Consider the following 26,154-nt stretch of genomic DNA (forward strand, 5'->3'; position numbering starts at 1 on the left):
ATCCACCCACCCATCCACCCTGGCATCTAAATTATGCTGGGCAGTGCGGTAAGTAGTGAATAAATACGTTGAACCTACCTTCCTGGATATTTTAGTGTGATTAAGGAAAGTGATGCTAAATAAACAACCACACAAACACACGAATGTGACAAACTAGAATGAATGCTATACAAGTAAAAGTTCCCTTGAGAAAGCATAACTGGATCTAAGCTCAGATCCAAGGAATTACACGAGCTTGCCAGAACAGACATGAGAACAGGCCTTTGGACAGCGAGACCAGATGTGGGGAAGCCTGAGGCTAAAGTCGGCTTCTCTAGGGGCTGCAGCCTGCTGGGGGCTCTGGCACAATGAGCCATGGGCAAGAGGGGCAAGAATGACAGGAGATAAGGCTGGAAAGAGAGGTGGGTGGGTTACAAGGGGCCCTGAACACTAATTTAAGTTGGCAGATTCGCCCTAGGTGCCAGGGGCAACCTTTGGTCAGTTTTCACAGATAAGCAAGCAACGTTCAACAGTATATCTTAAGAAGAACACTCTAAACGCAAAATGGAGACTCACCTGGCCAGGTGGGGGGTAAGGAGGGGGTATGGCAGAGCTGATGTGAGAAGTCTAGCTAAGAATATATTGGCACAATCCACACAAGAGATGTTGCCACCTGGCTAAGAGGCTGCAGAGGAAGCAGAGAGAGAGATGGAGCCGCGAGTGACAGTCAGGAAGTCCAAGAGAAAGGTCTCAATGCTAGGTGAGATGTGAAATGAGAACTGATTTTTAAAATCTCTTCAAAACAAAGCCTGAGCCACCCCTATCACCGGAGCTCCCCGAAAAGGAATACTAACCCAAATGATGATGACAGTAATAGGACACTTAATACTGAGCGTTAGTTAATACCTACTTTGTACGCACCAGGTACTTTGTTACCTGTTTTAAATGCATCATCTTATTCAACGGGACCTATGAGGTACATGCCATCGTTAGTCCCATTTTACAGATGGGGAAAATGAGGCAGAAAGAGGTTTAAATAGCACACCCTAGCTTCCATAGCCAACCCCTGGCAGGACCAGGATCCAACTCTGGAACCCCTAAGGGTTAGCACCTGTGTCCTTGACCAACACCTAGGCAGCACCATTTCTGCAATTCTCAGTTTCCCAGGATCTCGCCCAATTTACTACGAGACAGAAAACCCCAACGCAGATAGATACCCTCCAGAGGGGAACCACACAGGATTCCAGATGCATAAAGAAAGTCTGGAGGCTGAGCTCCACTGATCCGCTGGAGTCTTTATTGCTTTACAAATGCATTATTAATCAGCCACTAGGGTCCTCCCCATAGAGCCTTTTAAATTACAGTTAAGTTCCATGATAGTGTTCCATGCACCTTAATAGTGCATTTCCTGTGTTCACAGCAATAAACAAGGTGAGGGAGGGAAGCCTGGGTAGCCAGGTTAATTGCCCTTCGAGGTCTAGGCTGAGAAAGCGATGGCGGGAGTTCCTCTCAATTCCCTGGCTCCCAGGCTGCAGTGCTAATCAAGTCCTGAAACACACAGCGCTGTCAGGCCAGGACCAGGAGCCGGGAGAGTGCGGCTCCTTCACGCCTGGCCAGGCTGTTGGGCTCCGCCCGGCCTCGGGGTCACCCTGTCATGGCCCTCCTTCCTCGGAGCTCTCACTTATGAGTAGGGGGAGCAGAGGCTTCATCTGGATTAGGACCCGTGGGTCACCCCAGGGGGAGGCTTGCTGCTTCCTTGGGCAGCTCTTACTAACTTCCAGGTTATTGATTGACAGGGTTGACTCTTCTGCGGGTCCAGTGGGAGAGGAGGTGGTGGATAAGTACACTGCCTTCTGCAATCCTCCCCACCCCACCCCACCCCGCCCCCAGCCTAGCACAGCTCAAAGGGCACAGCGGTCAGCTCACTCTGAAGCAGGGGTCAGCAAACTGTGGCCCTTGAGCCAGATCCAGCCTGTCTGTCTTATACATAACATTCTATTAGAGTATAACCATGCCCCATTCATCTACATACTGACTTGAATAGTTGAGACAGAGACCTTTACTAATGTCCTGAAAAACCTCAGATACTTATTATCTGGCCTTTTATGGACAATTTGCTGATCCCTATTAGAAAGCGTCCATCAGTCATGCCACTGTTCCTGCTCAAGCCCAGGGGACAGCTCCCTGCGGCTCTAGGATAAAGGTGACACGCCTTATCTATAGGTCTCATGATCCTTCTTGTCGGGACCCTGCCTGGGACGGCCAGTCTAACCCGCACTGTCTCTGAGTGATTTGGCTCGGTGTGTAGCCCTCAGAAAGTCACCCAGCCTCGCTTGGTCGTAGATCCTCACGTGATCTACAACGGGGAAAGAAGTCTCTCTCAGTGGTTAGAGTGAGCCTTAGATCCTCACGTGATCTACGACTGGGAAAGAAGTCTATCTCAGTGGTTAGAGTGAGCCTTCCGCGAGGCAACGCATGATTGCAGCAGAGCTCCCTTTTTATTTTTAACTGTGGGGAAATACACATAACATCAAATTCACCCTCTTAACCTTGCTTACGTGTACCATGAAGCATATTCATATGCTTGTGCAACCAATCGCGGGGCTCTTTGCATCTTGCAGAACGGAAACTCTTACCCATTAAACATCTCCCCACTGCCCCCTACCAGACCCTGGTGCCCGCCATTTTACTTTGTGTCTCTATGAATGTGACCGCTCTAGGTAACTCATGTATGTGGAATGGTACAGCATTTGTCTTTTTGTGACTGGCTTATTTCACTTAGCATAATGCCCTCAGGGTGCGTCTCTGTTGTCGCATGTGTCAGAATTCCCTTCCTTTTTAAGGCTGAATAATACTTCCTTGTGTAAATAGACCGCATTTGGCTTATTCATTCATCCGCCAATGGACGCTTGGGTTGCTTCTGCCTTTTGGCTCTTGTGAATTGTACTGCCATGAACACGGCTGGGCAGACACCTTTGTGAGACCTGCTTTCAACTCTTTTGTGCATAAACCCAGAATGCAAGGGCTACCGTTTATACAGCACTTTCTAGAACCAGCCTCAGCTTTAGTACTTCACATAAATCATCACATCATTCCAACCCCACCACGACTCTACAAGGTCAGAACTATTATCATCATGAGAGTGACCATATAATTTATTGCCCACACTGGAAAACCCTTGAGGGGGGAAAGGGGGCATTATTAATAGTTACCCTGTAAAAGTAGGTACAAATCGAGACTATGCCGGGAAAACTGGGATGTCAATCAACGTCCTCATATTAAAGATGAAAAACAAGGCACAGAGAGGTGAAGTCACTTCCTTAAGTTCACTCAGCTTGGGTGTGGCACAGCCAGGATTCAAACATAAGCTGACTAAGCTCTCACTGCTAAAAACACAATCCCACAGCACATAGCCAGGCAACGTGATCGATACATGGTGTCTCATTGTTATTGGCTTTCTAGGCTGGGAAGAGGGACCTTCAGGAGGAAAAGGGTCCGTAAGGGCTGAGAAAGATGGGGGGATGAAGTAAAGGTATTCCATACCAGGAACAGGACCGGGGACCCAAAACATCCATGCTGAGTGTAAACTAGCCACTCAGAGATAATGGCCCACGTAGGGAGGCAGATATCCCCGTCTCAGCCACACGCACCACCCTGCCTAGGACCACGGTGGATTTCTCAACCAAGGCACTATTGACATGTTGGAATAAAAAAATCATACTGGAATGGAAAATTATTTCAGTGTTCACTGTTGTGAACATTGTAGCATGTTTGTCGGCACCATCACCCTCCCCCCCCCCCCGCCCCAGAACCAGTGGAAAGGGCAGAGCTGGGGGCTTCTCCACGGGTGGCTCTGGAGCAGCAGTAGCGTCTGTCAGAATGCGGCTCCTTGGCCCCATCCTAGACCTGGATTAGCATCTCCAGGAGCAGCCCTGGGAGTCTGCATTTTAAGGAGCTCTAGTGTAGGAACCACTACCCTTGGTCATGGAAAAGACTTGCTGGATTTCAGAAGGCTGGGGGCCAGAGCTCTCGCTAGTCTGGAAGCTGGCCAGGGCTCCCTGGGAAGAAAGCAGATCCCTGTAGGAGAATGAGCTTGAAACCTCCAACATCCTGCTTGCCACGGATACAGGACCGAACGCGCTCCCGTAACTGGTGCAACGTGTTTGCAGATAGTTTGATGGTTATCTATCAACATTTTGAAACAGACAAGCCTTTGGACCCACCGGTTTCACTTCTCAGAATGTTCCTAGCAACCAGGCTCAACTCAGGGTCCCTAAGAGAATTAAAAGCTCTAATGTCCCGAGGCATCAATTATAAACAGCAGAATTAGCTTTTCTCTGGCTCATCTAGAATAGTGCTGGTTATGCGCCATCTTTGGGGGAACTGAGAAAAGAGCCACACAGTATAGCAAAAACCTGGCCACAAGGATAGGGAAATGGCTAAGTGACTCCAGAGGAAGTCAGCCGGTATAGAGAGTTATACAGGCAATAAAAGACAACGGAAAAATAAACAATACATGAAAAGAAAAGAAAAGAATAGAATTATATAGGTCTCTATTGCCTGGCAGGGATACAGGTCTCAGACCTAGATACACGTCCAAGTGAAAGAGAGTTCCAGAACTATTATACTGATGTTTTACACAATCTTTGAATTTTCTCATCTGCAAACCAGACTGTATTTCTGCAAGTTCCAGACTGATCTGTCAGTTTCTTTTATAACATAACCTCACCCCCTATCAGAAAACAAACACTGTTTTTGCACATGTCGAATTTAAGGATCTAAAACGAAAGCAAAAAGGCGCTTTTGTTGTAATTACCTCTCGGAGGAGGCTGGTCCAGTTAGATTTTCCCCTTAATCTGCAGTGATTTCCAATTTATTGAAATAATGAGACTGTCTACTGTCCCTCTTGAATAATTAAAGATTTTGTAACAAGGATGCTTCCTGCACTACTTGAACAAGTTTTAAAAATTAAGAAAGGAAAATTCTGCTCTCCCGGCCGCTGCCCTGTCTTCCCTCATCTTTTCCTTTCGGCCGCTGGAGGCATGTCAGGGACCAGCAGCCGGCGGCCTCCTCGCCACTCAGACAGGTTTGTCACTGTAACCGTGCCACGCTCCGGGGTGAGCCGTTCATTTGCACTTCGTAGCCCATCCTCGACTCTTGATTTAGGGCAACGTAAATGCTCCTCAAAACTCCAGAAAATAAATTAGTTTACTTAATTTCGTCATTAAGAGTTTATCAAAGCGAGCGCTATTTCACCGGTCTCCTAATCAATCACCATTTTCCATGTTTGTCTCCTGTTCAATTTTTTTTACCACGGGGTTCTAGACACATCAATTTGCCTGATGCACTTCCTACATATGTTTTAAATTACTTTATCATTGTATAAATTTCACAGCCATTAAAATGCTCTAATACCAGAATGGTTGACATGGTGTTTTAAAGATTGGATTCAATTCCACGGGGTAATAAATTGTGACCTAAATCCAATCTCTCATGGGTGACTGAAGAATACAATGAAAAATTATTGCTTTGTCATTTTTACACGAACACAAATATACCACGGCAACTCAAAACTGCAGAGAAATGGGAGGCACCCCCCCCCCCGCAGGCTATTTTTCACTCAAGATGGCTTTGCAGGGGAGGCCTGAGGGTCTCCCGATGGGATCAGCCCCCTTCCAGAACCAGGTGGAATGACCTGACTGCATGGGTCTCAGCGACGCACAGATATGGCTCAAGGAGCCAGTTAAACGGTCCAGGTTTCCTTCCGCCAAAGGCACCTGCTGCTTCAGGCAGGAAAGCATGGCAGGTAGCACTTGGCGGCTAGCCCCGAAGTCTCTGTGCCCAGAGCCTGGCTGTACCACCGAGGAAATGTGTGATTTTAGGCTGGTTTCCTCCCTCTCTTGAGTGTCAGTTTCCTGGAATACAGAGCTGTTATAAGAATAAATGACCTAATACGGCTAAAACGCTTAGGAGAGTCCCAGGCATTTAGCAATCCTTAGGTAAAGGTTAAACATTAGCATTTAAGAGCAGGTCCTTGTAGAGACCTCCGCTCTCCGTTCTATTTGGTTGCAGGGAAGGAGAGTAATGAACAGCCAGAGAAAGGTGTTAACATTTCCCTTTATCTTTGGAGAAACACATTCCGGCTCCACATTTATTAAAGGCACCACATCCCCGGGGAGGATAAAACATGAGTTTTGAAGTTAGGCAGAACTGGGTTGGGTCCAAGGTCTGTCACTTGCAAATGTGACCCAGGGGAAGCTCCCTGACCTCTCCAATCCTCAGTTTCCCCACCTGTAAAATGGGGTTAGGGAACATACTTTTTTGGGGGGGGCTATGTGGGAAGGCTGGCCCTTAAGAGACTTGGGGAGGTGGAGGGTGGGGAGGAAATCACAGAATACTTCCAGGAAGAAGTGATGTTGAAAGGAATCCCAAACCTTAACTACCAAATAACTTGAGAGAGGACAAAAAGCAAGCTGGTTTCGCTGGCTTGTGCAAAAAAGGAGGGATTGGCTAGGTCTTTTCTGTAGCTCATGAACAGGGCCAGGCCTGGCATGCCTCTTTCTGCACAAGGTCTCTGTTCTGGGGACCCTGGGCAGCTCAGACACAACCCGCAGCACCCAGAGGAAGGGCCGGCTCACAGGCCTGACCACTGTCTGTGCAGCACCACTCACTGCCTCATCCCAGGGCAGTTTCTGGGCAAGAGACCCTTGGAATCAGAAAAAAGCATCATAAAGCTCCCAGCCATGGGAGTGGGTCCACCCTGCATACTCCAGGGGCTTCCAGAACCGTAATAATCTGCTAATGTGTAACAGGTGCTTAGGACATTCTGCTGGCTGAATCGAGGGAATAATTTAAGTATTCTGAAATACAGCATTCTATTCAGCAATGTGAGGAGGCAGGAGAGGCATCTAAGAGCCCATTTTACAGGTAAGAAGTGAGGCTTAGAGAAAGTGTGTGCCTTGTCCGAGGGTTTTGCAGATGACACAGTGATAGAGGGAGCCCCGTGGTCTTTTGAAGCGTGCCTGGTTCAGAGCCTTCGCCTAATTCACATGAGCTCAGCCGAAGTGAAAGGACGGATGCATCTGCTCCCTTCTCCTTGCTCAAAGCAAAGATACAGGTCATCTAAATCCAGTGACTTGGGAAATTAAAATCTGGCTGGGAAGATGACAGGCTGTCCCTCCCGCTCATCCTCAGAGCTCTCCTGGTTGTCTTGTTAGTTCCTCAACCTCCCCACACTGTCTCGGACCTCAGGGTCTTTGCACATGATGCCCTCAAGGTGGGAATGCTCCCCCTCCTGCCCTTCCCTTAGTTGACTCCTCCCATTCTTTATCTCTCAGCCCAACTACAATCTGACCACATGTCTGCAGAAGTGGTGGTTGCTGTTGCAATTCTGCATTTATTTTGCATTCATCTGCTCCCCCCACCCCCCCGCCATGCTTAACAGGCTTCAAGCTCCACAAGGGCATGGATCTGTATTTTTTTTTTGTATTTTTCTGAAGCTGGAAACGGGGAGAGACAGTCAGACAGACTCCCACATGCGCCCGACCGGGATCCACCCGGCATGCCCACCAGGGGGCGACGCTCTGCCCACCAGGGGGCGATGCTCTGCCCTTCCGGGGGGTCGCTCTGCCGAGACCAGAGCCGCTCTAGCGCCTAGGGCAGAGGCCAAGGAGCCACCCCCAGCGCCTGGGCCATCTTTGCTCCAATGGAGCCTTGGCTGCGGGAGGGGAAGAGAGAGACAGAGAGGAAGGAGGGGAAGGGGGTGGAGCAGCAAATGGGCGCTTCTCCTATGTGCCCTGGCCGGGAATCGAACCCGGGTCCCCCGCACGCCAGGCCAACGCTCTACCGCTGAGCCAACCGGCCAGGGCGGATCTATATGTTTTCCTACCAAGTGAATCCCCCAAATATAGTGCCCAGCATAGACAGAAGGTGCTGGATGAATAAGTGTTGAATGAGTGAATGCTGATGGGAGCTGAGGACGAACATTTTGGGTCCACAGGTGGCAGCGGGGCCATGCAGGGAAACTTCTAAATGCTCCATTCCCATCGCTGTGTCCAGCACACACGGACCTCTGCATAGCTCCTGGGGGTGGGGGGTGGGTGCTCACTGAAGCTCAGAACATCTGTGCTATCTTCTGACCCCGTGGGAGTAAGATTGAGGCCCATGATGTCCCAGTACTAGCCATTCAAAGATGAGTAGACTAAAGCTGCTGACATCTGATGTATGTATGGATCTGAGGCAGAGACAGATAAACAATGGAGGGGGGTTCTTTATGTCCCATGTGCAGCCTGAGTGCAAATGCTATTGGCTCTATCGAAAACAGAGAAGCCTGCTCACTCCTGCCGTTGTCAGGGCCCCCTTAGTAGACCAGCGGGCTCCTAACAGCTCTCCCTGCTGCTGCACTGGCTCCTGATCGTCTCCTGTCAACAGAGCCATCAGAAGCTCTATTCTGTTAAACATCAGACCCCCGCTGGGCCCCCACATCCCTCCAGGGGCTCTCCCACCTCACCCAGGTAAAAACCAAATCTCTTCTGCAAGGTCCCTGCCTGCTGCTCCTGCCACACAGCCTCCTTCCTGGATCCTGTCATACCCACTGCATCCTGCAACACCCTCCTTCCTGCATCTGACACGGGATATTTGGTTACTTTTTATGTATCAATTACCTCTCTTCTCCTTCCAGAACTTCAGGAAGACAGTTCTCTCTGTGTGTTTTGTTCATTGCTATTTCCCCATTACCTAAAATCGTGCCTGGCACATAGTAGCCTCTCATTAAGTGTTAGTTAAATGAATGAATGAATGAACTCTATGTCCAAAGACTAGGAATCATTCCATTTAGGGGCAGCTCAAATTCTCAGCACGTTCTTCCGAGGACTTGCATCCACCGCTCTTTAGAGCATTCAGAAACAGCCCCTCTGACTTCCACTTTCTTTCCCTTCGTGCATATGGCAATTTGCCAATACCCTGCCTTCCTGTTCGTTGCGTGTCCACCTCTCCCCTCCCAGAATGGTGAGCTCCGTGAGACGGGATCTCATCTCTCTTGTTCATCACGTCCTATGTGCTTGCACATGCTCGGCACAGGGCTAGCTACTTGATATGTGTTTGCTAAATGGCTGAAACAAATTAAATATCTTTAAGTACGCTAAGGGGAAGAAGGATGTGCAAGTTCACGATGAGTTCCCGCGGGCAACCACGGGGTTCTCCTAAATTCTCACTGAGGTGCAAAAAATTTGAGAGAATGTAACATCAGGGGTTCACGGCTCATCAAGCAACAGCTACTCATTGAGTGTCTAGCCTGGTGCCAGGTGCCAGGAGGACAGTGATTTTGCTCCGACTTATTAAAAGAAAGAACTTGCCAACTGTGGCACCTGAATTATTAGTAATCCAAAATTGCCTGTGACATTCCTGGTCACGAAGGCTGGCCTGTTCGTGTCTCCACATGCTGTGTGAGGGAGGGAGGGAGGGGGCTGGGCTCAGGGTCGGGGGTGGGGGAGGAATGGGTGCAGGCTGCTATGAACTCTAGAGCCAGGCTCTACCCCACTGCCTAGAAAACTCGGGAGAGTCACCCCTTCCCCCAAAGCCTCCTTCTAGCCTCAAACAAAAGGGAAGCCGATTAGTCGGGCTCTCGGCCAAGCTGCTCCAGGCAGTGTGGTCCACAAATGCGCAGTTATAAACTCGCTCCTGATCCCCTGGTCTATAGATATCATTGTGAGCACAGAGAAGGGGGAATAATCCATCTAACTGTGACCTTCTCGTTGCAAACGCACTTGGCTTTGGGACGTGTTTATTTGTGCCTGAAGTTTCGGAGAGGGTATGTCTGGATGACACAGCCGGGAGGGGCATTAATGACGCTTCTTTGGGGGCTGGTGTTTTCACCTTCTCTCTGCAACTGAACCTTTCTGCTTTGCTTTCAGACTCGGCAGTTAGGGAACAAACACACCCTAATGACAAGTTTGAAAGTGAATGGCAGAACTGCGCAGCTGGCGGAACATTCCTGGAGGAAGAAGAGGGGGTGGAGAAGGAGGTGGGAGGGAGGTGCAGGGGGCATTTATGATATTCCCATAACTACATATTTAGCTTTCTAAAAAGCCCTGTGAGTGGCAGCTGCCTTCCTTTATGATTCCAAGACTGGGAGGGGAAAACACTCTAGTGCTTGAGAAGGAAAAGGCCACGTGCAATTGGCCATTTGGGACTCAACTGCCAATGGGAGGCCTTAGGGGACTGTGGGACAGCTGCCTGGCACAATAGTAGGAGCTCAATACACGAAGCCCTGGCCAAAGAGCTCTGTTGGTTAGAGCGCTGGCCCGAAGTGCAGAGGTTGCTAGTTCAATCCCCGTTCAGGGCACATAGGGGAATGGATCGAATTCTTGTCTCTCTCTCTCTCTCTCTCTCTCTCTCTCCTCTCTCTGGCTAAAGTCAGTAAATAAAAATTAAAAAATAAATAAATAAAATAAATGAAGCATCAAGCCTGAGGGGGTCTCTGTGCCCCAAAGAAGCCCTGGAGCCCAGAATACCAACTAATAGTCACCTCATCTGTCCACTGGCCAATCCAATAGCTTTGACCTACTAACATAACACATGCTCTCACTGGGACCATTGCAAGAACTTCCACATGATTTCCTTGTTTCTACCCCTTCCTCAAAGCTGAATCAGATCAGAAGTGGGATTGCTGAATCACATGGTAGTTCCATTTCAAATACCGTATTTCACCATGTATGAGACACACCTTTCCCCGAAACATTTGGGGTCTAAAAACTGGGTGAGTCTTATACAGTGGTTGTGGCATTTCAGACGAGATCGGGCGCGTTCAGGGTGGTATGGCCGTAGACTGTTGTGGCATTTCAAATGCCATAGACGGAGCTGAGGACAAGGCAATATATGAAGACAGTGATTCGTCATCCGATACAGATGAGGACAAGCTAATGGATGGGAGTTTTCAGAATGATGAGGAGTTGTATGAACTTTATGATGAATAAAACTTGAGTTCAATAACTTTATGTGATATATATATTTTTTCAAATTTCGGACCCCCAAATTAAGGTGCATCTTATACATGGGGAAATACTAATTTGAGAAACCACCATGCTGTTGCCTAGAGTGGGTGCACCATTCTGCATTCCCACCAACACTTCTTGTTTTGATACTAGCTATTCCCTATGAGGCGATACCTCACTGGGTATATATCTCACTGGGTATAGATCTCACTGGGTATATACCTCACTGGGTATAGATCTCACTGGGTATAGATCTCACTGGGTATAGATCTCACTGGGTATAGACCTCACTGGGTATAGACCTCACTGGGTATAGATCTCACTGGGTATAGATCTCACTGGGTATATATCTCACTGTTCATATATCCAAAATAACTGGAATCCGTTTCTCAAAGAGATCTCAGCGCTCCCACGTCCACTGCAGCATCTGTCCTAACAGCCAGGATATGACAACAGCTGAAATGCCACTGATGGATAAAGGGATTTAAAATAATGTAGTGTCTACATCCAATGGAATACTATTCGGCCTTAAAAAAGAAGAAAATCCTGCCTTTTCTTTTGCAGCAACATGAATGAGCCTGAAGTGTCGACATTATGCTAGGAGAGAAATAAGCCAAACACAGAAGGACAAATCCCGGATGATACCACTCCCACGAGGAGTCTAAACCAGTCAGACCCACAGAGGCAGAGGCAGAGAGCCCAACAGCGGCTGCCCGGGGCTGAGGGGTGGGCAGGGGGTTCCGTGGGCACACACTTTCCGTCGATGATGAAGGTGAGTGTGTTCCAGAGGTCTGCCGTGCATCACGGGGCTACCCAGAGCAATGCTGTGCTGTACGCGGGTAGATCGCGTGTTAACTGTCCTTATCACAATAAAATCAAGTAAAATGATATAACATAACAAAAACTTTTAAAGAGTAGCACCGACCAAAAAAAAGAAAAAGTGAAATCAGCTTCTATTAAAGCTCTGCTCAATTCTTCCAGGGACGCCCATCTCATGAAAACGAGCTGGCAGCTCCTTGCTGCGGCCTGTCCCTCGGATCTGACCCCTTCTCCTTCCACTCTCCTCATTGTCCCCTCTGCTTCAGCCGCACCGACCTCCTGGCAGCTTCCGGAACGTGCCAGGCCGTGGGTGCGGACTGTTCCCTCTTCCCAGTGACACTGCCCTCATTCGCTCCTCAGAGAGGCCCTCTGTGGTCCCCTCCCCAGGGGGACGCTCTCCTGCCCTCTCCCCCTGCTGTGATGACCTTCACAGTTCCTACCACACCAGACAGTGGACGGCAGGGCCATCGGTTCACGTGTCACGTCCGGCCTCTCTGACTAGGGCAGAAGCTCCACGAAGGCGGAGCCTCCCAAGCCCCCAGCCTCCTGCCACTCATGCCCAAGGAGGGTGCCCGGAGCTGTGCAGGGCAGAGGCCCTGTGGGGACAAGGCTTTCTCTGCTTTTGTTCCCTGCTGTGTCTCCAAGTCCTAGAAGAAAGGTGGGCAGTTATAGCCACGGCTGACTGTGTTGGGGCAATCTATGAGCTATAAGCATGGCTTTCACATTTTGAAATGGCTGGAAAGAAAATCAGAATAACGTTTCATGATACATGGACCTCGCGCAAAATTCAAGCTGGGTGATCATAAATAAAGTTTGATTGGGACACAGCCTCACTGGTCATTTACTTACGTATCCTCTGTGGCCGCCTTCACGCAGAGTTGAGCAGTTGTGACGGAGACCCCACGGCCTGCAAAGCCTCGTGTGTACTCTCTGTCCCTCTACAGACAATGTTTGTGCAGCCCTGGCCTTAGACACTGCACGAGTGTCGTTGATTTTTTTCTGGACTCGCCATGATCAGTCACCTCATCCTTCCTAAACAGCCTAATCAAGAGACACCTTGGGGACCAGTTTTGTCTAGCCCCACCGAACCATTACTGAAAACCTCCTCTTTGTCAGGCTCTGCGTCTTCCCCAGCGGAGACGAAAACCGGTCGGATTAGGTCCTCTGCAAACCTGGCCTTCTGGAAAGCTAGTCAGCCCTACCCGCTTGGCCAAGCCATGCGCGGACCAATCGGCTTTGGCACACTACCCTATCCCTATCAGCATGGTGCCTTTTAGCTTCTCACAGCCGTTCCTCATTTTCTCATCATGAGTGATATAGTCAGAGACCTGGAAGAAAGCGGTGTCTTCCGCTGACAGATGGGGAAACTGAGGCATGGGCCCCGGGGCACTCAGAGAGGCTGGGCTGACATCCGCGTCTCCATGTCCCTCCATGCCAGGCTGCCAGCCATGCTGTCGTGCCGCTCATGTGTTGCCATCCTCTCACTGCCCCCCGTGTGTGGCAATGTACAGGGGACAGCCTTCCCCCAGCTGGCGGTGCCATCTGCTACCTCTCGCTGCGGCGGGCAGCCAGCCTCCCCGAGCCACCTCCGTCCAGGGCCCATTTATCCAGAGCCTCTGGCCTCATGCAAAGGCTGACGGGTAAAGACATGGACACTTGCCTTTCCATCAGAAACCTCCGTTCTGTCTCTGTCCACCCTCACTCTGACATTTGAGCCGGCTTTCTCAGTCAAGTGCAAATGCTTGCCACCCCACAGCTGGTCAGTTCAGAGTCCTTGCTAATCACTCACTGCCGCCGCCCCCAGCTGCTCAGGCCCTGAGCTCCCGCTGAGGGGGCAGGCCCCCCCCCCCCCATCTCCCAGCCGGCTCTGCTTTCTCTAAGACTTCTCACACTCTTCGTCTCCCATGCTTCGCCTGGACACCTGGGCTGCACTCACCAATGACCTGGCACGGAGAAGGGTGAAGAAGGGCGGGAGGAACCAGGATAAAGCGGGGTCTTTCTTCAGACAATTTAACTCAAGATGGAGGGAGGCTGGTATCTCATAAGGGCCGCTGGGAGGGAGCTTCCTAATGTGTTGCAGATGTAATGAGGCAGAAAAAGTTGTATTACCTAGCTCCTAGCACCAGAATGCCTCTTATGGGTCGACCAATCTTGATTAGGAAAGATATTTATTGGGAGATCCACCTCTGTCCTTCACCAGGGTCAGTGTGTCCCCTGTGGCCAAGGCTTCTGAGGGAGGTGTGCTCTGGGAAGGCCTCCCTGAGGAGGTGGCATTTAGGCTGCAATCTGGAGCAAAAAGAGGCGATAGCAAGACAAAGTGGGATAGAGGGGGGGGGCACAGGGCAACAGTGCCAGGGCATGAGGAAATGCCTGAGGCACACGGGGCCACGTGGGAAGAACAGTGTGAGAAAGATACGGCCAGCCAATGGGAAGTAGCCATCGAGCAGGCCTTCTACTCTTCCCTTCTCAACAACCCGCCTCATTAACTGCTACCACGGCCATCACTACTGCCAACAGCCAAGCACATCTTCTCTGCTTGACCCCCTCTGCACCAAGCATTTCATATATATAGTCCCATTTCAGCCACAGTCCTATGAGGAGAACACATGAGGATCTGTGTCCATTTTACAGATGAGGAAACTGAGGCACTGGGAGAGTAGGGTCACACAGCTAGTCAATCTAATAAATGCAGAACCAGGATTCAAAACCCAGTGCCTGAAGGTCTCTGGATGGAAAACGTCCCTTTCCAGCCCAGGCTACCACTGGCCTTCCAGCTGACTGTGGTTTCATTTCCATGAACCACTGGGAGGTCCAGCTGGTGTGACTGGAGGCCCTCAGGTGATTGTGGAGCCCCAGGGAAGTAACAGGAGTCCCAGGCAATTGTCCCAGGGGATTAGGGGGTACAGAGCTGCCTGGGTGGGGGGTGGCAGCTTGCTTGCTACAGTGATCACAGCGGCTCTGGGAGGAATAAGGGCCCCAGGGGGATTAGAAATTAGCCTCTCTGCAGCCAGCTGGGGGCTGACGAGCTAGAGCACCCGGCCTGACATCACCGCATCTCACTCTCGTGGTTGATAAGGGACAGACTGCAGCTTCCGCCTTTCCTGTGAATACGCGTCACCACTCCAGCTGCTTTATCCAGGAGGCTCAGAGTGCAGTGGACAAGTCACACATGGAAGGGCTGTCTTCACAGGAAGCAAAGCATCCCCTGGGGTTCTAGATGCTTCCTTTTTCGAGTGGTGTTGAGTGAGGGGACAGGCATCATTGGGGTTGGGAGAAGTGGGTGGGAACCGTTTATAAAAGTCAACATGTCCCTGGCCGCTTGGCTCAGTGGATAGAGCGTTGGCCCGGAGTGTGGACATCCTGGGTTCCATTCCTAGTCCGGGCACACAAGAGAAGTGACCATGTGCTTCTCTTCCCCTCCCTCACCCCTTCCTTCTCTCTCTCTTCCCGTCTTGCAGCCAGTGGCTAGATCGGTTCAAGCATTGGCCCAGGCACTGAGGGTAAGCTCAGTTGGTCTGAGCACATCAGCCTCAGGTGCTAAAAATAGCTCAGTTGCAAGCATGGCCCCAGATGATCAGAGCATTGGCCCTAGATAAGAGTTGCCAGGTGGATCTTGGTTGGGGTGCATGTGCGCGTCTGTCTCACTATTTCCCTTCCTCTAACTTGGAAAAAAGGAAAAGGAAAAAAAAGAAAGCAACATTTAAAATCTATTTTCTTTCTTCTGAGTTTTTCAGACCTCAGGCCAAGAGGAAGTGTTTCCTTAATTATATTCAACTTCCAGCATCATACTGGCTGAAGTTTGGGTGACGGTGAGCTCAGCAAAATGACAAGCGCAGTGTGTACATCTGTGTGTGTGTGTGTGTGTGTATTTACTCACGTATTAAATTTCTCTCCCCTCCCACTTCCATTTCCTCATTTAGCAGGAAATAAAAGGACCTCTGGGATGGAGCTCAAATCCTCCCTAAGCAGAGGGAAATCTGGGTGTCACAGTTTCCAGAAAGGGAACACAATCTCCGTATGGGGTGTAATTACATCCTAGCTATGTGCAGAAGAATAGTTTATGGCTTAAACGCTATTAATTGTAAGCCGTTTTGTTCCACGGGAACTTGTTCATTGATAACTATCCAATTAGGGTTATTTTGCAATTAGTCTATTCACAGTAAATTTATTGCAAAAGGGGGAGGCTGTGGTGCAGCAAATGAGAGCCCTGCCGGGCTGGGTGTGCAATGGCTCTTAAATGCCAGTCTTATTAACCGGCTCAGAGGTTCCGGGAGGCTGGGCCACCTTGGCTGACGCGGCAAAAGCCACGGGGAAACACCCGGCAAGTTCACACTGAAAAACTGCACTTGAGATGACTCAGCATGACCAGAAGCGGGAAAACCCTTGGCCTCCATTGGCCACGTCCACCCTCTCGTTCCTCGTTAATGCCCAGCCTTCTCCTTGCAACTATACTGACATCAGAGGGAGGCGGCCTACAGGCTGCAGGGCGTCCCTGAGACAGGACAGTCTGAGCTAACTTGAATCTTTGGCCTCCAGAGGAGAGAGAGGCTCTGGAAAGGATGCAGGCTCTAGAACAGGGGTCCCCAAACTTTTTACACAGGGGGCCAGTTCACTGTCCCTCAGACCGTTGGAGGGCCAGACTATAAAAAAAAACTATGAACAAATCCCTATGCACACTGCACATATCTTATTTTAAAGTAAAAAAACAAAACGGGAACAAATACAATATTTAAAATAAAGAACAAGTAAATTTAAATCAACAAACTGACCAGTATTTCAATGGGAACTATGCTCCTCTCACTGACCACCAATGAAAGAGGTGCCCCTTCCGGAAGTGCAGCGGGGGCCGGATAAATGGCCTCAGGGGACCGCATGCGGCCCGCGGGCCGTAGTTTGGGGACCCCTGCTCTAGAACCTGAGTTCCAATCCCCCAGCTCTGCCATCTATGAGCTGCACTCCTCTAGCCAAGAATTAAACCTCATCAAGCCTCAGTCTCCTTACTGACAAAATGGGTTGATAACAGAGCTACCTCACAGGGCTGGTGTGACGATTTATTGTAACATCAGCTGCGAGCAGAGTTGGATATACCTGTACAGGAGTTCCCCCTTATCCCAGATCCCCAGCGGATGCCTGGGGCCGCGGATAGTCCTGAACCGTACACATACTCCGTTCTTTTCTATTAATGCATGCTTGTGATAAAGTCTAGTTTGTAAATTAGGCACAGGAAGAGATTAACAACCCTATAACTGATAATAAAAATAGAACAATTACCACAATAAACTTACTACACAGTAAAGGATACATGAACGAGGGATTATTAAGTAAAATAAGGGTGACTTGAACACAAGGACCGCGATACGGAGAGAGTATATCTGATGATCCACCCAGATGGCTACCGAGTGACCGATGGGCGGGAAGCGTCCACAGCGTGGGGACGCTGGACAGAGTGATGATTCGTATCCCGGATGGGCTGTATCGGGCCACTGTGGGATTCCATCGTACTACTCAGAATAGCACACACTTTAAAACTTGCGAATTGTTCATTTCTGAAACTTTCCATTATTTCCAAATATGTTCGGACCGTGGCTGATTGCAGGTAACTGAAATCTCGGAAAGCAGAGCTGCAGATAATGGGGGATACTACTGTGTCTACAATCTTCACACAGCTTCAGGGTGCTTGACTCTTTCGCAGACCGGCAGGAAATTTCTGGCAGACTGGTGGTTGGAAAACACTGCTATATAGTTTTGGTAAGCAACCTACAGCCCTCAGACCAGATCCAGCCCACTGCCTGGTTCTGTCAAGTCGGGCCCACTGGAACATAACCAAAGAAGTGTATGTATTGTCTAGGGCTGCCTTCGTGCTCCCAGGGTAGAGTTAAGTAGCTGTGACAGAGGCTGCACGGCCCACAAAGTCCCAAGTATTTCCTCTCTGGCCCTTCACAGAGAAGGCGCGTCGACCTTCGGTATGTAGTGCGTGCCCATGTTATTCCATTGAAAGGACATTCGACTCAGGCTTCTGCCGCTTGTTTTCAGGCCGTGCACGCGTTAACAGGCCATTTGGGAGACATCTCTCTCCGTTTACTTATTCCTACACTCTGTCTGCCAAGTCCCATCAAGAAAAAAGATGGGAAGCCTTCGGGCAACCGAGATAAGGTATTAAAATGCGAGGGAGAGGAAATGAACTTTTAAAAAAACAAATCTTTGTGTTGAAAAGAAAGTACCATGTACATATACATTCGCTACTAACACTCTCAAAACAGACAGATGAACTTGAGTAAGAAGTTGGAGTGGTCCCCGCCCCACCCCACCCAGGGGACACACAGAGAGAGAGCTTGCCATCTGCCCCTCAAGGCTCTCTGCACTTGGCACGCGTGGCTGCTCCCGACTGGACCCCAATCCTTCAAGATTCTGCGACCAGTAGTGCGGCTCCCGTATTTTCACTCAAGTCTAGCCTCCAATTAATTGGGTGACTTTGGATACGTCTCCTTCCCTCTATGGGCCTCGTGTTCCCACCTGTCCGGTGAACAAACGGCATTAAGCTTTCTCTAGGGGTCTCTCTAGTCTGCTTTTCCTTGGGAGCCGTTCTCACCACGTTAACTCCCTTCGGCATCAAGAAAGATTCAGGAATACAAGTAGCTTCTTAGAGTAAAGGAGGCCACTGGGCAAAGTCCTCCTTACCTGGCTTCTAAACCATCAATGTCAGCGGGACCTGAAGCCCCCTGCCTGCTGCCTGGATCAGCTCTGCAGTTGGTCTGAGATCAGTTCTGTCTCGAGGCAGGGGGACATGCCGCCTCTATTATATAGCTCTGATCTCTCACAGCAAGAGATCTGACTGATCACTGGTCACCAGCAGACGGAAGTGTCCAGCACAGGGAAGGAGAGAGGGAGAGAGAGAGACTGAGGAAAGAAGGGGGGGGTAAGAAAATGAAAAAGACGATAGGAAAAAAATAAGAAAGATCGGAAGAGAGGTAGGGAGAAAATGAAGAAAGGAGGAAAAAAAGGAAGGAAAGGAGAGGGGGGAAGGGGAGGGGAGAGGGGAACAGGGGGAGGGGAGGGGGGAGGGGAGGGGAGAGGGGGGGAGGGAGGGAGGGACGGAGGGAGGGAGGGAGGAAGGAAGGAAGGAAGGAAGGAAGGAAGGAAGGAAGGAAGGAAGGAAGGAAGGAAGGAAGGAAGGAAGGAAGGAAGGAAGGAAGGAAGGAAGGAAGGAAGGAAGGAAGGAATGAGTTTAGGATGGAGGAATATGGGAAGGCTGTTTTTCAAAGCCTCCAAAGTCAATGCAACCAATTAGAAACCTTTCGAATCACATTCAATTACAATCAGATCCCCGTCACTTCTAATCCCGATATTCTGCTGCGACAGAAAACAAACTGTATCAGTACCATCCCCTCGCCTCCTGCAGCTAGAGGCTATTATATACATCCCACTGCCTTTAAGATATGCTCACAGATCCACATGAGCCCCGATTTCACTGCGTTGCATCCTTTGCAACTGGTTAAAGCTATAACAGAAGGTACATTGATTTTGGAATACTTTTTTTTTTATCCAAGATTCCAGAATTCAGAGAATACTAAGTATGTCCTATCTTATGTCCTGATTTGGGGTTTGCAAAAGAGGGGGCCCATTCTCAGCAGGTCTGAGAACGGGAGCAGGAGGAAACTGGAGAGGAGACGCCTCTCCCGGCTGGTTTCGGGGGGCTGGGGCTTACCTTCCAGGGGGCAGAACCGGGTCACCTTCTCTGGCATCAGCAGCCCGAGCTTGTGGCGGCAGTAGGTCTCCCCGATCTCCTGGCGGCAGTGCTTGGACTTGGAGCGGGACAGGGCGGAGATGGCCTCCTTGCCCGAGATGTCACACTTCGGGGGCTGGTGATACTTGATCTCAGGGGAGCCGCCCCCGCTCTTCCGGGCGTGGGGCTGTCTGGGGGCATCCTTCCCCCGGCTGCTGCTGTTCGCTGCGGCTCTGTGGCCGGGAGGCAGCAGCACCTCGTTGGGCCCTTTGCCCGGAGGAAGCGAGTGTCCCTTCCCCTTCTCCTGCTCCAGCTTCCTTTTCAGCAGCTCCTTCTGTCTGCTCGGGGGCTTCTTCGCCAGCTCCGGCTGGTGCTTCTGCTTCTGAGTCCGCGGGGCGAAGTTGCTGTTGTCCACGTTCTCAAAATCTTTGGGGACCGAGTTCTCGTTGTTGCTGTCTGTTCGCACTTTCTCTTTCGGCCGGTGAGAGAAGTAGCCATCCTGCGGAAGACGGGAAAGAAACACGGGAGAGGCGCTTTACTGAGCGATCACGTCATAAAGTAGCTCAGCCCTCGCAGAGCGGGGCACAGAGATTTAGGTCCCACCTTTGCTACGAGGCTTAACTTCAGGTAACACTTGTCTGTCTGGACCTCAGTTTTCCCGTCTGAAAACATGCGATGTTCCAATCAGAACTAAAGCGCTCACAGGCAGTCAAGTGCTAGGACTGTGGGTCTCAGTGCCTGTTCTTAACCAAACCGCCTGTTCTCAAGTAAGTTTCCTGGACTGTCTCTGCAGGTGGATTATGGACATTTTGTTCCAGCTTTCTGTTTAAATTTCAGCAGAGAGTGCTTTGATGGTTTATTTAAGGGGCTGGCAATGCCGTAATAAAGTTATAATGGGAGAAAATACTGGTAGGATATTATATACATCCCATTGCCTTTAAGATATGCTCATAGATCTACGCCTACGAGAGAAACCAGAGGCAGCCACAGTCAGCTCCGGCAGAGACATCGCCGGGTATTTTGGAGGGGAATACGCACCCTTTGCAGAATGATCCCTACAGGGAATCATTCCCAGGGGAGATGCAAACCGGCAACATTTCTGTGTCTGAGCTTTGACTCTTGATGTCTGTCCCTAGAGCAGAGCTGATTAAGTCACCCGGGGGGGGGGGGGGGGGTTGAGAGAAAGGCCGGGAGACAATTCTGGAGACAATGGGTGGGGTGGGTCTTCCCAGGAAAGTGGGGGCCCCAGACTCAGCTCCTCCCTAGATTACTTCTAAAATACGTGGCTTCTGCTGGGAGCCCACCCGCAAGGCCTGAGCCCGAAAGAGAATCCACAGGCCCGAAGCCAGCCCGCCAGGGGACCTCTACAGATACAGAGAACGCTAACTGGTCCCGTAAATCCGCCCCCTTGTCACAGACACACGTTGGCCATGAGTAGAAAGTCTGAGGCGAGCCTCCTCTGCTGGTTTTCCTAAGTCCGCCTCTGCAGGGCTCACAAGGCAGAGACTGGCAGGGATAGAACAGCACTGGTGCCTAGGAGGCTGGCACTCCGCATGGCTCCTCCTTCAGCCAGCCAACAAACTACCCGGTGAGCCAAATCCACCCGCCACCCGCCACATGTTTTGGTAAATAAAGTTTTATGGAAACATGGCTACGCCTGCTCGTTGACATGTTATCTAGGGTTACTTTCATGCTACAACAGCAGAGGCAAGCAGTTGCAATAGAGACTATCTGGCCTGTAAAACCTCAAATATTTCTATCTGGCCCTTTAAGAAAAAGAGTGCCCTACAGAGTGGTTTAGTTGGCGGTGTCCCCAATGACCCCATTTGGCTCAGCAGTGATGTGGGAAGAAGCCGCATGTGGCCACCCTTCTCGTCTTTGTCCCACCTTCCCTAGCATCAAGCGCTGACTTCTGTTTGGAAGAGGCTATCAGAACGACAGCTGACACTAAGACCCCTCATGGCGATTCTGTCAGTTGAGCATTGCTGTTACTCTCCTTTTACAGGTGTGGGAACTGAGCATCAGTCAACAAGTGACTTACCCAAGGTAACGCGGCAAACCACAGACCTCATGTCCTGGGCTACCTGTTCTACTACCCACTTCCAAGAAGCTACAGAGCCCTTTTTTTTTGTATTTTTCCGAAGCCAGAAACGGGGAGGCAGTCAGACAGACTCCCACATGCGCCCGACCGGGATCTCCCCCCCACCCCGGCACACCCACCAGGGGGCGATGCTCTGCCCATCCAAGGCATCACTCTGTCGTGACCAGAGCCACTCTAGCGCCTGGGGCAGAGGCCAAGGAGCCATCCCCAGTGCCTGGGCCATCTTTTGCTCCAATGGAGCCTCGGCTGCAGGAGGGGAAGAGAGAGACAGAGAGGAAGGAGAGGGGGAGGGGTGGAGAAGCAGATGGGCGCTTCTCCTGTGTGCCCTGGCCGGGAATCGAACCAGGGACTCCTGCACGCCAGGCCGACGCGTTACCACTGAGCCAACCGGCCAGGGCCTACAGAGCCCTTTAGACCCCCGTCACCCTGTCCCCTTAAGCATTGCAGCCTGGCTTCCTACCACAAGACCTGGCTCCCTTCCCATCCACTCCCACCCAGTCAGTGGATCTGGGATAGGCATGTCACCTACAAATAGCCACCTTAAGGCTAGCTGGTGGCCCATCAGGTGGCAGGGAGTCACAGGGAGGGAGGGGACAGTAAATAGGAGCCACGAAGCACCAGGAGCTTAGCCCGGCAGGAGCTGGGGGGCAGTGGGGCAGGCAGAAGGGAATAAAGAGATGCCCAGAAGGGAGAGCTGCATCTGTACGGAGCACGGAGCAGCTGCTCGTCATACGCAGAGCTGATATTATATCCTGGTTGGTGATGGGGACGTTCTGGTTCCAACACCGGGTTCAGGTCTTTCTTCCCTCCCCACATAGACTTGCAAGCAATCCCCTCCATGAGGTTCCGTGTCTCTGTTCTTGAACCCACTGATAGTCCTTTTTTTCCCCTTTATTCTGTCCAGAGGCCCTGCAAAAACCCTAAGCAGCCTCTCCAATGCATTTCGGGAGCTTCTGCCATGAGCCAGGCTCCACGAACTAAGTGATTCACAGGTATTATTTATTGTATATCAACAATGGCCCCATCAGGAGGTCATTTAACAGAACGGGGAGCCAGGGTGTTCTTACAACATTCTAGATCACATATCAGGCGCCAGGCATTGTGCCAAGTCCTTATATGTGATATCTCACTTGACCTTCAGAAATAACTTCCGAGGCAGGTACTAGTAGTATTCTTCCATCTTACACGGAGGCGGAAAATGCTTAGGGATATTCGCCCAAAGTCATCTGGGGGAGGAAGTGAACTTGCACCTGTCTGGTTCTCAAACTTGCTAAAGTATCGTGTCTCTTCTGTTTGTCTGAGGGGTAAACCCAGAGCATTTAGCTCCCCCTTCTGTATGGGGAAGTGGGTGGGGTATCTCTCTGTTTGCTTATACAGCCTAGGTTGGGATAGAGTTGGATGCGGGGCAGGGGTGGTATTCAAGAAAGTGCCTGACAAATATTTCAGTCCTCCTCTTTCTAGGCACATGGCAGAATTATACTTCCCATCCCTTGCAAATCTGGCACAGCCAAGCAACTTGCTGTGGCCAGGACACGTGACAGAAGCCAGGGCACAATCTGCCATTCCCTCCCTGCTGCACTCCTGGTAGTGAAGACTCTATATCCCGGAGTGAGGCCAGTGTGGAGCAGAGACTCCACCAGCCCACCGGAGGCGGGAGTAAGCCTCTGTTGCTTTCTGTCACGGGGGTTTGGGGATCTTTGTTACTGCAGTGTGGTCTCGCTCATCCTGATTAATACAGGAGCCAACCTGATCTGCTTTCTTCCTTCCAGCTCTCCTCCGGAACAGGAGCCTTTTTCTTTTTTTTTTTTTGTCCCCAACAGTCAGAAAACCAGTTCCGTGATGCCTACTGTACAAGAACATGAATTTAGATTCTGTCCCCGAGCCTGTATTTTAGAAGTTAACAAGGGTACGCAGAAGAGCCTCTGCCCTTACAGCCATCTGCATCCTCTCTGATCAGACACAGTCCATGTATTATTCTTGGGCTGTTCTGCTTCCTCATTAACTGAGTGAGGATTGCAGTTTGGCCCCCCGAGCAGAAAACCTCCATAAACCACTGATTTCAGAAGCTCACGTGTGCTAGCTCTCTCTGGCAGAACCAGACGCAGGAAACACTGCTAGAGACGAAGCTAAGCTGCCCATCAGAGGCTAGCCAATTCCTCTGGTTAATTTGTGATGTCGGCACCAGGCGTCACCATCCATTCCAACACGGCTCTAGATTTATACCCGTCATCTGCTCAGAGAGCCCCCCCCACACACACACACCACAATGGGGGTGATCGGCTCAGTGAGGCCCCGTGGCCTTCTGCCTGGCCTCAGATGCCACTCAGCTGCCGCAGGAAATCAAAAGATCCGAGTGTAAGGGAAGGGATATGTTTTGTTTTCTGGAATGAAGAGCTCACAGACATTAGGTCCTTCTAGAAAAGTCAGAGAGAGGCCTCGCAGGGAGAATCGGGCATCATCCAGGGGCTGAGAACACCTGTCACCCTGAGTCAATGCCAGTTTCTCTAGCAGCTGATTTCCACCTTTCCACCTCCCCTGCCCCCTCTTTCCTTTTTCTACTTTATTTTGTTGTGGTAAGAACACGGAACGCATTTACCCTCAACGCCTTTTTAAGTGCACGGCACTGTATTGCCGTCCGTAGGCACGGAGTGGGACAGAGACCTCTGCAGTGTACTCATCTTGTATAACTAAGGCCGGTGATGAGAACCTCTCCATCCCCTCCCCCAGCCCCCTGGAAACCACCATTCTGCTCTCCGCTTCTACACCTCTGACTGTTTCAGATCCCTCACCTAAGTGGGGTCATGCAGTAGGTGTCCCTCTATGACTGGCTTATGTCACTCAGCATAATGTCCTCAAGGTACCTTCATGTTGTTGTAAATGGCAGGATTTCCTTTAAAAAAATTTTTTTTAAAGGCTGAATAATACCCCACTGTCTGGATATACCACTTTTTCTTTATCCACCCATCCCTCCATGACCATCACGAATCACCTCACCTTTCCTCTAACTCTTCACCTACCTGCCAGAGGCAAACAGATCTCAGAGCTTCTCTCGTTTCCCTGGAGACCCAAGATCCGGAAATCTAAACCCAGGTTCCCTTCCCCATAAAAGACCAACCCTGAGAACCCAGGCACCTGTGTCCAGGATAATCACCGCATCTTCAGCATCCCCGTACCCTCACACTCTGGCCCTTCCCACCCCTGTGTCCCCGTCCTCTCCAAAAGGACTAAGCGGGCAGAATTAGTCCTAACCATGAAGAGAAAATGACGGGTTATACAACTCGACTGGACCAAGGCCACACTGCTAGGAACGAAGTGACTCCCGATCTCCATGCCTCCATTTCTCCATGTATAAAGTAGGGATGATATTAATCCTTACCTCACGGGCATTTTGGTGAGGGTGAATGCATTATACATAAAACTTCCAAAACGTGCCCACCACCCAAGGAACAGGAAGACTGCGCAGTGAGGCCAGACTGGGCTCACTACTAATTAACAGTGGGCCTCAACTGTCTCATCCTGATGGTCCCCCTCGGAGGACAGACTGGTTATTATTTCTTCATTATGATCAACTAGCTGTGTCCCCTCTATTTTTAACTGGTCCTCCACTCTCACCTTGGGTTGTTTATGCAAATGCAACCCTTTGACTTATTTTATTTTAATGTACTTATTACAATGATTGCACATTCAAATGTTTGCGTGAAGGCATCAAACCTCTAATTGCTATCTTGTTGTCTTCCCACTAAGCTTCTGCTAGAATCCATTTTTATTCCGTAAAAAATAATTAAATGCAATAATGTCCTCCATTTCCGTTCAACCTTGGGCATATTTAGATCCAATTTCAATCAGGTAGAAATATGCTAAACACAATATGGCTCTGAGAGGCAGGTTACACGACCCAGGCTGCCGTTTGAGAGACATCTGGGTCAGTTTCTGACTTTCCTTGGTTCTCTAATGTTCGGATATCAGAATGGATTGCTACTCACTCAAGTCAATTGAATCTGGGCCCCGTGGTCCTGTTTTGGGGTGTGGGGGGGCTGGCAGTGAGTCATTGTGGTTTTAAAACTATCATTTATTGCTAAAGTTACTCTTATTTTTGTGCAGAAAGAAGACTGGACAGGGAGGGAGAAGACCTGGGTACTTGTCTTGTTTTAGCAAGTGTCCAATTTTCTCCTCTATAAAGCGACAGGTCCTGAGTGTGTTTTGCTGGACGTTCTCTGTATTAGTCATTTGTCATTTATCAATACGATCAACTAACAAAGCTCTACCATTTCAGCTCACTGAGAAAGAATTTGATGGACTTTAAGAGACCAGGGACCAAGGACTAGATGGGCATCAGGTCTTCTCCCTGCTTCACCCTCTGATAATTATCTCTGGCTGGTCTTGGACCTGGGGTAGATCATGTCATCTCTCTGTGCCTCCATTTCTTCATCCATCACCCAGGTCTGAGGCTGGGACCACCTTCCAGGAACTGAGAGAATCTACAGAGCACAGAACACAGTGCTTGACACACACAGGTGCTTAAGAAACATGTACCCATAAGA

The 26,154-nt window shown here is 50.2% G+C and overlaps 1 protein-coding gene across 1 annotated transcript in view; it reads right to left on the reverse strand.

Moving 5' to 3' along the window:
* The window catches only part of XYLT1 (xylosyltransferase 1), a 332,499-nt gene that overhangs the window by 125,291 nt on the left and 181,054 nt on the right, over window positions 1-26,154 (reverse strand). Inside the window, exon 3 of the mRNA XM_066382542.1 lies at window positions 19,495-20,011. Within this exon, the coding sequence (XP_066238639.1) occupies window positions 19,495-20,011 (517 nt within the window). The remainder of the gene's footprint in view (window positions 1-19,494; window positions 20,012-26,154) is intronic.

This window comes from Saccopteryx leptura, chromosome 4 (genome assembly GCF_036850995.1).
Source record: "Saccopteryx leptura isolate mSacLep1 chromosome 4, mSacLep1_pri_phased_curated, whole genome shotgun sequence".
NCBI lineage: Eukaryota > Metazoa > Chordata > Mammalia > Chiroptera > Emballonuridae > Saccopteryx > Saccopteryx leptura.